The sequence below is a fragment of the Chrysochloris asiatica genome, unplaced genomic scaffold, assembly GCF_000296735.1.
Source record: "Chrysochloris asiatica unplaced genomic scaffold, ChrAsi1.0 scaffold00444, whole genome shotgun sequence".
In the NCBI taxonomy this organism is placed as follows: domain Eukaryota; kingdom Metazoa; phylum Chordata; class Mammalia; order Afrosoricida; family Chrysochloridae; genus Chrysochloris; species Chrysochloris asiatica.
The window spans coordinates 811,407-827,175 of record NW_006408962.1 but is presented as its reverse complement, the minus strand read 5'-3'; the positions used below and the strand labels follow the sequence as shown (position 1 = coordinate 827,175).

Sequence of the window (15,769 nt, the reverse complement as noted above, 5' to 3'; positions counted from 1 at the left end):
TCTGACCTATAGTGACCCTTTATAGGTTTTCCAAGGAGTGGCTCGAGAGTTTGAACCACCTACCTTGTGGCTCAAAGCGATCTTCTGGTTGAGTGCTCATCCTATAGGGCCACCTCAGGATTCCTTGTGAATCCTAAATGTAACTATATCACTCTAAATACTCCTCAACAGTGTATTAGGAGTTGAGGACTGTAGGGGACTGCAAAGAACAAAGGAATAAGGAATCGGTGGATTTACAGAGGAGCAGCATGCTCCTAGGCTCTGACAGCAGGGACAGATACATTGATGCATACTCCTTTCTTACATACCTGGTGACATTTCTGGCTCCAAGAGGAAGTTGTGAGAGAAATTCTGGCCACAGACTCTGTTTATTAACACGATCTAAAAACTGAGTGAAGGATAGAGAACATTATTTGTGGCACCAGAAACTTGCTTCCTTACAGAGTAGAGTCTTCGGTACTCTGAACAAAATGGAATTAATTTTTTCAGATGAGTGGTTATTAAGAGTTTACAAGTCTCTCCTGAGTTGGATGGATGGTTCCCCAGTGTTCTCCTTAGAAGGCATATCTCTTTGTGCATGCATTTAATCTGATCTATTTTTGTGTATAATTCCCCAAGGGTTCAACTAGTGAGACACAGAGGTTAGGATAAATATACAGCGAGGCCAGGGAAACATTCTTTTTTGTGAAGAATTGTTCTCTAAGTTTCAGATCTGCTGGGAGGATGAAGAGAGTTGGGGATGGAGAGTGTGGGAGTGGGAAATAGGGAATGGTGGTTGATGGGGGAGGAGAGAACAACAAACACTCGTTAAGCGTTAACCAAAAGCACTTATATTTTAAAAAATCTGTGTATACATAATTAAATTTTGTTATATTCAATATCCTGATGTGGCATTGTAGGATAAGCACTTGACTGCTAACCATAAGGTCGGTGGTTCAAACCCACCAGCTGTTCCTTGAAAACCCTTATACAGCATTGCTATGAGTCAGAACTGACTTGATGGCACTTAACAACAACAACAACATATTCAATATAAAATAATTCTTAATTTGAAAAGTAGCTTGAAACATCTGTTAGATAAAACTTAGCCTTCTGTAAATGCCAATTTGTAAGGCTGTCGGCAGACATGACATAATACAATGGAAATTTGTCACTGTAAATGGTTCACAGGAGGGAAGTATGAGAACCTGAGTACCTGAGAGAAAGGTGAAGTCAATTTTAGCAAGAGCTTAAATAGAGACCATGGCTGAGTTTAGGAGTGAGGATGAGGAAGTTTTCTATAAATGTAGTTCCTGCACCAGCAGTATTGGCATTACTTGGCAACTTGTTAGAAATGCAGAGTTTCAGGTCTCACCCTGACCTTCTAATTCAGAAACACTGGGTGTGGGACCTGGTAATTTGTGTTAGCTTTCCAGCTATTTGTGGTGTACACTGAAGTTTCACAATCACTGTGGTGTAAGATAAGCAGCTTGGAGGGAGAAAAATGAGGCTTTCTGTTTCTATAAAGGCTTACAGCCTCGGAAACCCAACACAGGGTAATTGTGAGTCAGAATACACTTGATGGCAATGGATGTGGGTTTTGGGTTGGGTGGTGTAAGATAGACCACTAGAATCAATAATCAATTGAGCATAGTTTGGAAAGAGGGTTAAGAATAATTGGCACTTCATCTTGAGCTACAGGTGACGTTGAATGTGGGACAAAGATCTCTTGCTGTTTTTAGGTGTCATCCAGTCAGTTCCGACTCATTGATTTCCTATACACAACAAAATGAAATACTACCAGATCCTGTACCATCCTCACAATTGTTGTGTTTTAGCCCAATGTTGCTGTGTCAATCCATCTTGTTGGGGTTCTTCCTCTTTTTTGAGGACCCTCCACTATACAAAGTATGATGTCCTTCTACAGGGACTGGTCCCTCCTGACAAAAGTCTAAAGTACGAGAGAAGAAGTCTCACTATGCTTGCTTCTAAGGAGCATTCTGGATGCTCTTCCAAGACAGATTTGTTTGTTCCTCTTGCAGTCCATGGCATTTTCAATGTTCTTCTCCAACACCGTAATCAAAATGCATTGATTCTTCTGTCTTCCTTATTCAATATTCAACTTTCACATGCACGTTAAGTGATTGAAAATACCATGGCTTGGACTTGGCAAATAACATCTTTGCTCTTTAACACTTTAAAGAGGACTTGTGCAGCAGATTTGCCTAATGCAATGAGTTGTTTAATTTCTTGACTGCTGCTTGCATGAGTGTTGATTGTGGATTCAAGCAGAATGAAGTCTTTGACAGCTTTCATCTTTTCTCCATTTTTTGTGGTATTATTTATTAGTCTATTAGTAAGGGTTTTTGTTTTCTTTACATTCAGGTCAATTCATGCTGAAGGCTGTAGTCTTTGATCATGATCAGTAAGCATTTTAAGTCCTCTTTGCTTCTAGCAAGCTACACTGTGTCATCTTCTAATGCCATATTCTTCATTTTATAATTCAGCTTCTCAGATTGTTTGTTCAGCATACAGATGGAAAAGGTATGATAAAAGGATACAATCCTGGCACACTCCTTTCCTGATTTTGAACCATTCAGTATCCCCTTGTTATGTTCTAACAATTATCTCTTGATCTTTGTACAGGCTCGTCTTGAGTACAATTAAGCGTTCTGAAGCACCAATTTTTCACAATGTTATTCATAATTTGTTATGATCCACACAGTTGAGTGCCTTTGCATAGTCAATAAAACACAAGTAAACATTTTTCTGGTATTCTTGCTTTCAGCCAAGATCTATTTAATATTAGCACTGATATCTCTTATTCCATGTCCTCTTCTGAATCTAGCTTGAATTTCTGACAGCTCTCGCCACACACCTCTTGCAACTGTTTTAAAATTATTGTCAGCAGAATTTTACTTGCATGTGATATTAAGGATATTGTTTGATGATTTCTGCATTCTGTATGGTCATCTTTGTTTGGAATGGGCACAAATATGGATGCCTTCCAATCAGATGGTCAGGTAGATGTCTTCCAAATTTCATAGCATAGATGAATGAGTGCCTCCAGTGTTGTATCAGTCTGTTGAAACATTTCAACATTTTTGGAGCCTTGTTGTTGTTTTTTTGCCAATGCCTTCAGTGCAGCTTAGGTTTTTTGTTTCCTTCAATACCTTTGGTTCTTGATCATATGCTACCTCTTGAAATGGTTAAACATCACGTAATTCTTTTTGGTATAGTGATTTTGTATATTTTTTTCATCTTTTGATACTTGCTGCTTCATTCAATATTTTACCCTTGGAGTCCTTCAATACTGTAACCTGAAGCTTGCATTTTTCCTTCAGTTTGAGAAATAGTGTGTCTTTCTTTTTTGATTTTCTAACTCTAGTTCTTTGTACATTTCATGATAATACTTTTTGTCTTCTTGATCTGTCCTTTGAAATTTTGTTTTCCTTCCTCATTTCTTGAAGTTGCTTTAGCTTCTCTATGCTCAAGAGTAAGTTTCAGTCTCTTCTGACATCCCTTTTGGTCTTTTAAAAAAAATGTCCTGTCTTTTAAAGGACCTTTTGGTTTCTTTATGATTAATGTTCTTGATGTCATCCCACAAGTTTTCTGGTATTTGGTTATTAGTGTCTAATGCATCAGATCTGTTCTTCGGAAGGTCTTTAAATTCAGGTGGGATAAGCTCCAGGACATATTTTGGCTCTTGTAGACTTGTTTTAGTTTTTCTCAACTTCAGCCTGAACTTCCATGTGAACAATTGATGATTTGTTAATCAGCTTCTTGCCTTGTTTAGCTGATGATACTGAGTTTCTCCATTGTCTTTTTATGGCACACAACAACAACAACAACAAGTCAATTTGATTCCTGTTTATTCTATATGGTGAGGCCCATGTGTATAGTTGACATTTATGTTGTTGGAAAAGGTATTTGAAATGAAGTTATTGATTTTGAAAAATTCTATCATGTGAACTACAGCATCATATCTATCACCAAAGCCATATTTTAAACTGCTGATCCTCCCTCTTTGTTTCCAACTTTTGCATTCTAACCACCAATAATTATCAATGCATCTTGATTGAATGCTTGATCAGTTTCACATTGTGGAAGTTAATAGAATCTTTCAATTTTATCATCTTTGACTTTACTGGTTGGTATGTAAATGTGAAGGATAATGGTATTAACTGGGCTTCCTTATAAAAATATGGATATTTTCCTGTCAGACTCATGATTATCCACCACTTGTCTGTCAGTTTGTTGTGCTGTTGTGGCTTGTGTGTTGCTGTGATGCTGGAATCTTTGCTTCTGGTATTTTAATTACTGGCAGAGGCATCCATGGTGGACAAATTTCATTGGAACTTGCAGACTAGGAGTAAGACAGACTAAGATAAAGGAGAGATGGACTACTTCTGAAAGGTTAGCCACTGAAAACCTTATGAATAACAGCAGAACTCTGATATAGTGCCAGAAGATGAGCCCCTCAGGTTGGAAGGCATTAAAACATGAGTAGAGAAGAACTACTTCCTCAAAGTAGAGTTGACCTTAGTAATATGGATGGAGTAAAGCTTTCACCACTTTTATTTGTTGACAGGGCACAACTTAAATGGAGAAGAAAAAGTTGAAGACATCTATTAATATTGTTAAGTGCTGTCGAGTTGATTCTAACTCATAGTGACACTGTATAGGGTTTCCAAGGAGGGGCTGCTAAGTTTGAATCGCTGGCCTTCAGGTTCAAACTGACCTTGAAGTAGAGTGCTTATCCTATGGCACCACACCAAGACTACTTATTAATAATAGGAATGTGGAATGTATGATGTATGAATCTAGTAACATTGGAAGTCATCAAAAATGAAATGGAATGTATGAAGACCAGCATCCTCGGCATTAGTGAGTTGAAATGGACTGTTATTGGTCAATTTGAATCAGACAGTCAGATGTCTCAGTATTCTGGGAATGACAAATGTAAGAGGAATGGCATCACAGTCATTGTCAAAAAGAGCATTTCAAGATCTATCTTAAATTACAATGCTGTCTGTGATAGGATAATATCTATCCACCTACAAGGGACCAAGATATAGGTATCTGGAAAAAGCAAGGTTGGATTTAAACAACTGGAAGAACTTTTGAAAGAGGTTTAGAATAGGCAGGGAAATGGTGCAAAAGATTATTCAGATATTTTATGAGCGTGGGTGACCTGGTATATAGAAGGACATTGAGTGAAAGCAGGGTTGAACCTAAATAGAAGGTAGGGTTAAGGAAAGAAAATCAGGACACAGAGTATTATAATCTAAGCATTTTCAGCTATTAAATGTAAGAACTTGGTGAGCTTCAATTTCTTCAAATATTAAATACATACTCACATTTCCTGTATGCCCCATAAGGTTGACATGGGATATGGGGATGAAATGAAATGATGGATATAAAAATATTTTGTAAATTTTTATATAATAATAATTATGATTATATGTGGTTCAAGAGTTTCAAGGGTGGATTTCTAGCATCCCATTTTCATTCTTAAGATTGTCATGGAAATATCATTCCTGTACTAAAATTTCCTACCCTAAGGGTTAGAGGACTTTCCATTCCTTTGGGGCAACTAAGTTTTCTAGCTTTTCTCTGTCTCCCAAAATATATTCTCATGGCCAGGTGGAAGATATAAACTCCTTTAAGAAGAAACAACTTTTTTTTTTTTTATTTGACAACTAGAAATGAGAGTTTAAAAATACACATACCCAAGAGAGTTGGCATACTGGCATGAAAGACTTCTAGGAAAAGTTATAAATGATGATAGAAAGTCCTTTCTTAATTTGTAGTAGAGAGTGATCCAGAACATACTGAAGCTTGAGTGTAGGGTAGGAAAACAAGAATAGAATGATGTGGAGATGCTGGATATGCTAAGGAAACTTTACCAAAGTTTCAGTTTTGCTGAGTGTATCCCCTCCCTCTCTTTCGTCATTTTATATCCAGGACACATGGAATTCTGGTGTGGCACTGTAGGATAAGCACTGGACTGGCAGGTCAAATCCACCAGATGCTCCTTGGAAATCCTATACAAGGTTGCTATGAATTGGAATTGATGCCACGGCACTTAACAACAACAACAATGCAGGACATGTAGAATAAAAAGGTAAAATGTTATTCATACTACTATTCTAACATGGGTTAATTTCTTTTATAAAAAATCAAAATCAACTGTAATATAAATTTATATCTAACTTATTGCACTTAAGGCAATGCCTTACTCTAAGCTATTGTGAATGGCTTCACCCTCCTTTAGATGGCAGTTTCTTGAACAGTAAACATAGTGTTTAGGAAGAATTAATCAACCTCTGGTTCAGAATCCTAGATCCCTGAGTGTTGCATTGTTTTGTGACTGGCTACTTACTTAAAGACTGGTGCTTTGAATCTACTCAACACTGCCTCGGACGAAAGGTCTGGAGACCTGCAAGAAAACCGTATGGAACATTTCTACTGTGTACCACATGCGATCACCATGAATCAAATTGACTCAACAGCAAGGAGTTATGGGTTAGAGTCATCCATGATGTTTCAGTAGAATGACTCATCATGATCAGGAACGCCTATGTGTGTAGCTCATATGATATTAAAGAAAATCATGAAGGAGAGGATGCTTAATAAAATTTATTTCTTAGGTATTAAGGAGTAAAATGTGAATCATAATACATGAGAGCATTGTTCAGATCAGTTTTCCCTCTGTAATCCTTCATCATTGCATGTTTCATGGAGCAACTTTAGTAGATTTAAACTAGAATAGATTTAAATTGTAAAATTATAACATGATGTTACTCTTCCATAATAGATAATATTTTACAGCAGAAATGATAGTAATATGGGATGCTTAAGATCTTATGTGGGTTTCATCCCAGATTCGATCTCACAATACCCTCCTAGCTGGTCGTTGGCTTTAGCTCTGTCTACCTGCAGTCTATTATCAACAAAACAGTCAAGAAGTTGTAATGTAAATATAATGGTATTCTGTTGCTCAAAACTTTCCAAAGGCTTCTCATCTCATGCAGAAATAAAAGTTCTTAAAATGACTTATAAGGTCTTGAGTAATTTGTCTCCCTGTTCACTTTGACTTTCCCTAGTACTCGTTCCCTTACTCTCTCTAAATAAATTCCCTAATTTCTGTGGTGTTACTCGAACAACATCTGCCTCAGGATTTTGTAGAAAACTTGCTTCTTTCTGCATGGAATACGCTTTTCTCAGCTGTTTACACGGTTCACCTCTTTGAAGCTTTTGCTTAAATGTTACCTTCTCAAGGTGGCCTTCATTGATCACTCTATTTAAAATCTCAAACTTTTCTCCTACATTTCCTGTGTCCTTCCTCCTTTCTCCATAGTACTTTCTCTCCCTGGCATGCTATTCATTTTACTTATTGTTTTGCTCTCCACAACAAGAATGTAAACTCCATGTGGGTAGTGGCTTTGGCCATTTTGGTTTTAATGCTTTTACAGTGCCTAGCAGAGTGCCTGGATCATAGTAGATGCTTAATAATATTTATCAAAGGAAATAATAACTACTACTTTACCTAGTAGTCATTAAGACATTTACTACTTGTACAAGAAAGAAACTTTCAGTTTGTCCCTAGGCTGGAAGACTGTCGACTATCTAGAGCCAAGGGAATTAGAAAGTTGTTCTATTTCTAAATCTTTTAGGTCTGGAGTTATTTGGAATTAGAAGTTGCATCTTTATTCACTTTAAAACATCTTAGGTTGTGTTAAATGCCGTGAGTATATCAGTGATGATCTACCTGGGATAACTACTTTTGTGCTTGCTACACCAATCCCTCCTGTAATCAAAGTGAATGCAGTGAGAAATATAATGCCCTTTTATCTACTGGGGTCACCCATGTTGAAAATACAGCATTTCATTTGAGTTAGCTATAATATAGGTCTTCCTGATTAGGTGAGGAATCATCAATGAGGGACCCCACTGAAAAAAAAATATCTTTTTAAAAGTGTACATTAGCAGTTGAAAGTTAAGTCTTTCTTAAGAGATCCTATATGGTAGACAGTGGTTTGTTAGATCTCACATAGATTACCGTATGTTCATTCTATTCTCAAGACTTTCTTCAATGCAGTTTTCATTTCCTTGTTTCGTAAGCTATAAATCAGAGGGTTTAAGAAGGGAGTGACCATGGAGTAGAACAAAGTCATAACCTTCTGAATTTCAGCTGGGTTTTCAGATGTGGGGCTCACATACATTGCCAAGAGGGCTCCAAAGAATAAGCACACCACTGTCAGATGTGATCCACAGGTGGAAAAGGCTTTTCGCCGGCCAGCTGCTGAAGGAACTTTTAATACAACGATCAGTAAAAGGGTATAGGAGCCAAGGATGTACAGAAGAGTGAGTATGATGATGAAGGAGCTCAGGATATAGAAAACTAACTCAGTGATAGGAGCTGGAGCACAGGACAGAGACATCAGTGGGTCCATGTCACATATAAAGTGATCAATGACATTGGGCCCACAGAAAGACAATTGGGAGAGTTGCACTGTGGAGACTGAGTAACTAAGGAACCCAAACACCCAACAAAGAAATATCATTATATAGCAGAGTTGTAGGGTCATAATGGTTGGGTAGTGCAATGGGCGGCAGATGGCAAGGTACCGGTCATATGCCATGATGCAGAGGAAATATGCTTCAGTTGTACCAAGGGAAGAAAAGAAATAGAATTGGAGAAAACAGTCAACAAAGGAGATGGTTTTTGTCTCTGAGAGGAAATTGACCAGCATACAAGGCACAGTGGAGGTAATGTACCATATTTCAAGGAAAGCAAAGTTCCCCAGTAGAACATACATTGGGGTGTGGAGCCGTTGGTCCCACCTTACAGCAAAGATAATGGCGCCATTTCCCATCGTGGTAAATATATAGACCCCAAGAAACAGCGAGAAGAGGAGCATTTGAATCTCCTGGCCACCAGGGAAGCCTAGGAGGACAAACTCAGTCACAGTGCTTTTCATTGAGTTGTTCATGAATCCCAGGGCTGCAGAGAAGACAGAGAACACCATTACACAAGTCGTTTTCTCCCTGAGAAACCTGTAGGAAACCTATGCATGGCACATATGTTGGTCATTTGGCCATTAGTTTGGAATAATTTATCCAATGACTTCTAATTCTTACTTAAAACTACCAGTCAACGATCCCAGGAATTCTAAATTTCAATAAAATTGGGTTCATAGCAATAGAGTATATTATATGGACTTTATCAATCAGTTATTAAAAAATCCTCTTTTCCCTTTGAAATTTTGAAAACTCAGAAATACCACTCTCTCTCACCTCTATAAGGAGCCCTGGTAATGTAGTGGGTTACACATTGGGTTTCTATCCATAAGGTCAGCAGTTCAAATCCATCAGTGGCTCCATGGGAGAAAGATGAGACTTTACAAGCCTTGGCAAACCTATACAGTCGCTATGAGTAGGAATCTATTTGAAGGCACACAACCACTAACACCTCACATCTATGAAAGGTAGCAAAGTGGCTATCAGTTTGTATTTCTTTTTCACACCCACAGGTATTTATTTGGAAAGGATCACTTGTAGATTATGCTACTTTTTAAGCCAAGAATTAGAGAGGGAATGATTTTGGTATCTCTTACCCAACTGACAATATTTGACATATTTCTCAGATAATTTAGAGTTGTGTGCCAGTTTCTGTGAGTTTTTTGCATCAGGATAGTTTCTTTTGTGACATGTTAGTGAATTATAAATCAACATAGAAATCAAAAGGAAAAGTCAGGGTATTTCTTGAATTTCCTTTACTTCAAGCTTTTATTTTAAACTCCTCTAATTTATCAACTCTCTGCTGTCTTAAACAAATACAGTGTTTTCAATAATTTACCATAAATTTTATTAAAATAAACAATTTATTTATACATATATGGGTTGGCTACTTACAACTAATTCTTATGCTATCCAGATATTGTACATGATAGGTTTCCATATTTCTGACTGTAATACCACCTGCAAGAAACACAGAACCTTAATCATCTCAGAAAAATAATTTATCAAAAATTAAACAAACAAATAAGCAACCATAACATATCTCAAAATGCGGCTATAGATTAATTCTTCTTGCTGAGCACACATGGTATTTTCTTTCAATTTTGTGATAAAAATTTATATGTAAAAAATATTCCACAAACTTTATCCAAATGCCAGGTTGCTTATTAATATTAAACCATTTAATATACAATTTCAAATAATCTAAAGCGCTTATGCCTTGTTATTTTTAGTATATTAACAAGGCAATATTTAAACTTTACTTTTCTAAGCTAGAAATCTTTTTTTAAAAAAGAATTTTAAGAAGCCAACAAAATGAAAACAGGCAATGAAAAATAAGAAGTAATCCCACTTCCTGGATAAAACAGTTTTAACTCTTTGGAGTATTGTGTTCTCTTCTTTAAAAAAACTAAAATGAATATTTCAAAATAGTTTTATAACCTATTTTTTTTTTTTTTTAACTTAATATATTTTAGTCTTCTATCCATGTAAAAATCCCGGAGTCCCTGTAGGATAAGCATTGGACTGGAGTTCTGGTATGGTGTTGTGGGTTAATGCGCTGGACTGCAAAGTAGTTTGAACCTCTACGTCAGCAGTTCAAGTTCACCAGCCACTCCTAGGAAACCCTATACAGGGTCGCTATGGGTCAAAACCAACTTGACGGCAATTAACAACAAACTAACTAAATGCTAAATTATCTTCTATTCTATAAATTAAATTAATTTCTGGTGATAGATTTATGCTTGATCATTAATATGAACTTAAAGATGATTAAAAATATGATGATTAGAGTAGTCAATGTTTTTGTTGTTGCTAGCTGCCGTTGAGTCGGTTTTGACTCTTAGCGTGCTTAGTTATTGTTTCGGTTCCAATTTATAACGATACCATTGGTTTCCTAAGAATTTGAACGGCAGGCCTTATAGTTTAAACCAAACTTGCGGTTGAGTGCTTATCTTACAGCGCCACACCATGTATTGTTAAGTACCATTGAGTCCATTCTAACCAAAGCGACCCAGTATAGGATTTCTGAGGAGTCTCTAGTGAATTTGAGCCACTGACCATGTGGTTCAAAACAAACATGCGGTTGAGCGCATTATTCCATAGCTCCACTCCAGGACTCCTTAGCATGTTGTTGTTGTTGTGAAGTGCCGTCGAGTCGATTCTGACCCATAGCGACCCTGTATAGGGTTTCCAAGTAGCTGATGGTGAGTTTGAACCGCCGACCTTGCAGTTCAAACGGCTTTGCCGTCTGGCGCATTAACCCATAGGGCCACAGAGTGCCCTAATTTTTTATTATGAATATTTAAAACACGCTTTTGAAACCTATCATTCACTGGAGCAAGCCTATTACATATAAGGCACTTAACAACAACAACAACATTATATATATTACATGTAACACCTATTACATATAAACTAATCTACAATAGTTCACAATACAGTTTTTTGTTTTAAAGGTGAATTCCCTGTGTAATATTCCTATAGCAAGCTATACATATATCTACTACTGTTGTTGTTAAGTGCCGTCATTGTCATCCTATATAGGGTTTCCGAGGAGCGGCTGGTGAATTTGAACCACTTACCTTGCAGTTCAAATCGACCTGGAGGTCCAATGCATTATCCCACAATGATGTATCTACTAGAGCATGTGATATAATGACTAAAGTATGTATTTATGCTTTTCTAGACTGAAAGCTCCTATAATTCACAGAGTATATTAAATTACTCCTTATATGCTCAGTCAACTCAATTTTTGGTGCACAGTAGGCATTTATTGAGTGGATTAATTTCAGATTTTCCATTCTTTCATCAAAAGCTTAGCTGAATGACCACCACCAATACTGAGTTCCCAATCTGAACCTCATTGGGCATGATCTTGTGTGATTCTGACCAAACTTGTCAACTGGGTCACAGTTAGACCTTAATACCACCTCGCCTCATATCCCTGCCATTCCTTAGTGTCTACTTTAAATGTAAGCCACTCCAGTCATTTACTCTGCATTATATTTTCAACCCTATAATTGACGTTTTGTTCAGTACTTTCCTTATTCCATCTTTTTCACTCTACGTGTTCCCCCTCTACACTTACTTCTTAGTGAATGGCTCTTCTCTCCATTCATTAATCCATTTAATGGAGTTGGTTCTGGCTCATAGTGACCCTGTATAGGGTTTCTGAGGAGTAGCTGGTGGGTTTGAACTGCCTTCTTGCTGTTCAAATCAGCCTTTCAGTCTAATGCTTTATCCTACAATGCCACATTTACTGAAGTCAGAAACCTGATAGTCATGCAAAGCCCCTTATAAATCTTGCCACCCTGCTGATTTTGTCTCCCAAATGTTTCTCAAATCTGTACTGAGCACATAGAAGATCAACGTAAGTGCTTTCCTTGTTTGGATGATACAACAGTGAAGTGCATCAACCACACATATAACCTAGAAAGATAAATGGGCTGCTCTTTAGGAAGACTGAAGACTGCAGCTTTAGGAAGAAAACACGTGGTTTGATGAGAAAGGAAGAGAAAACACACTCTGGTAACCTGGTGACATACCACAGTTGGGGCACGTTCACAACAGATTGACTCAATACAGTAATACTTAATTCAACAGTACTGGTATGTTATATAGTTACAGGAAAATAAATGATCAGGTCAAATTGATTTGAGTTCAAGTACTTTATGACCTACTTTGTGACCTGTGACAAATTAAAATCTGTCTTTCGGAACTCTTGTGAAAATAGCCTTGAACACATACATATGCCTGGCACAGCATCTGGAATATTGTTTATTGTTGTTAAGTGCTGTCGATTCTGACTCACAGTGACCCTGTATAGGGTTTCTGAGGAATAGCTGGTGGGTTTGAACTGCCAAATTTGCAGTTCAAACGGACCTTGCAGTCCAGTGCTCGTTGTTGCTGTCAAATGCCATTGAGTCATTTCGACTCATAGACCTGGTATAGGGTTACCAAAGAGTGGCTAGTGAGTTTGACCCACAGTGCTCAAAGAACCTAGAAAGGAAGGTAGTTGTTATTGTTAATGATACTACTGCACCCACCCCTCACTTATTAGCATGGTTAGGTTCCAAAGACAAGGTTGTTATGGAGAAATAGGTGTTATACAAATATGGAGGATGACCACATCGGGTCACAAAACTGAGGATGACTACATTATTACATAACTGCCAAATTGCTGAGAATCATGGCCCAAACAGGTTGATATATAATCTCAGCCATCACAGCCAGCGGGACTCTCCCTTCACACTTCAGGGTTCATTACTACCATATATACATTTTCAATGCACAAAATAGTGGGATAGATTTTTGTCACGATTATAGTAAATGTGAAATGTCAGATAATGAAATAATAGATAAATGAGGGGTAGGTTACTAACAAACATGAGTACAAAGTGATTGAAATAATAATGTTTAACATAATCACTTAGTTTAAAAATAACTTAAAAACTTAAATGACAAACAATAAATTTAAGTAAACTTACCAGACTATATTAAGAAGCTACCCTGTTCCAATATATCACATAACAGCAAGGTTACCTAGATTTATTTTATTAAATTTCTTAGATATTCTTCGATATTCTTAAACCTTCTTAAATATCTGGCTTGATATAATAAAAGGAAGAGGATATGAAAATACCTTTGTGCTCACAATCCAATATGCAGAAAATAAATGATTAAAAGACAGAAATTGCATTAGCTGGGTTGTGCATAAGAGTAAATGGGAATAAGTTCTTTAACTGGGAGCACTGCAAAAGGCAAATTATGCACCACACTGGTTTCTAATACCAAATTATGGAATTTATCAACTTTATGGTTAATGAGGTATCCCTTTGTAAATCAGAAGGCAAGAAAGTTTAAGGGAATGTTAAGCTGAGGGCATTTGAGTAGCTGGATTGTCGATCAGCAGCTCATTATGACATACCTTATTATTATAATACTGGAGATAATTTACTGCTGGTGAGATCACATGTTCTTAAACATAAGGTCCACAAAAAGAACTATATTAATTATAAAAGGGGATTCCACTGGAGCCAGTATCCATGTGTGGATGCCTTAGGAAAAATCCAAGGAAGCCAAGACAGGGAGAAAATTACTTACTTCCCATAGGACTAAGTGTGAACAGAGTTGGGAATACCACTGTGTCTGGATACCCTCATTGATGCCTTTCAATCTCTTACATGGAATCAAAACTCATCTGAGTCTTGAGAGTTCTCCTGATCACTAGTGCAACTTGGATAGTATCCCAAATCCTAGGAAATCCAAGTTAACCACAGAGTCTCTCTTTCCTTACTTCCTGAGGAACTTAAATGAAAAAGTTTTAACAATAGGATACTTGTATTGGGCAGTAGTGGTAGCCAATGGAAAGAAGCATGAAATAGAGAATGCCAATCAGCCCTTGAGTTGTAGAACTTAACTGCCAGGTTGGTATTTTTATCAGACCTCAGACCTCAGTCATCAACAGGAACCCAGACTTTTCTCCTATTTGGCTCAGCAGAGAGAGTTCATCAGACGATTTTTATATACTAGTTACTTGCTGCAGAGCTGACTAAAACAATGGCGTATGAGCTCATAGAGCTACTTCATAAAGGGGGTTCAGGTGAAGAAGTGTTGAGACTCTCAAGGGGTGCAATTAAAGGTGCATCTTAGAAATTATTGTGAAGTCTCTAGTCTCTGATTGGGTTGGTTTGTTACTCCCTCAAGAATCCTTGGTATAGCATCCTTTCTTTCATTCATTGCCTTCCTGTAGTGTAGGGCAAATTGGCCCCTAGCGTGAAGGCAGGAAGAGTGTCTTAAAAAAGCAATGGTAAGATGTTTGCATACATTTACAGAGAACTTCTTTTTGTTTTCAGGAAAGGATTTTTTTTTTTTTTCACTGTGAAGTGTAGAGAATGTAAAAAATGTAGATTGTTTATATTCTTGGAGGGTGTGTTTTCTTCACATAATTAACATCTGTAAATTTTTGCTTCGAGTCTTTAAAATTGTTGATTGGCTATTTACTTTCTATTTACATCTTTGTTCTTTGTTCGTTTTTTCTTTTATTCCTCTATTCTTGTTTTGGATAATTCAAATAATTATTTATTTTTTCTCTATTAGCTGTAGGATAGGTACTGGATTGCTAACCAGTGCCTGGGATCTTATTAGAAGGTCCCAGATAGAGTGGCAGAAATGTAGAACAAAACTCAAAAGTATTATTATTTTTTTTAATAAGGTTTTTATTGTGGGTTGAGTGAACATTTACAGGGCAGATCATCAGTTTTACATTCAACAAATCATACATTTTGCTTCATTACAATGATTATAAGCCCCTCCATGCACCATCAGTTAACGGTATTTCTCTATTCATTTTAACTTTAAAAAACAACAAAAACAACAAAAAACCCCCACTCAGGCATATACAATAACTTACAATATACAAAGGGCACATTCTGCAAGTCAGCCTCCTGGCCACCAGCTCTCAGACCCTCTCTTCCCATGAATTTAGAGTCCTCAGCTGCTACCTCTCTCCATGACCCAGTCACTGGCATTGCTGCTTCTCTGGATAAGGTTCCGCATTCTGCTTGTGCTCTTCTCCCTTAATGGTCCTAGGGTCCTCTCTTTCCAGACTGTAAGATTAACTACTCCCCTGTTATTGTTACAAAACTTTACAATTGTGACAGTTGCAATTAGTCATGATAACAATTATTCATTATTGAATCATACAAAATCTTATCCCCATCTCTTTTTAGCAGACCCATCTAGACAAGATGAAAACTATTCA

General features: G+C 37.1%; 1 protein-coding gene across 1 annotated transcript; it reads right to left on the bottom strand.

The window, feature by feature from the left end:
- Nucleotides 1–8,051: 8,051 nt before the first annotated feature.
- LOC102829434 (olfactory receptor 11H4-like) lies at nucleotides 8,052–9,014 on the bottom strand. The gene has a single exon (XM_006877170.1). It carries the CDS (start codon nucleotides 9,012–9,014, stop codon nucleotides 8,052–8,054), a length of 963 nt encoding a protein of 320 aa, XP_006877232.1.
- Nucleotides 9,015–15,769: the final 6,755 nt, after the last annotated feature.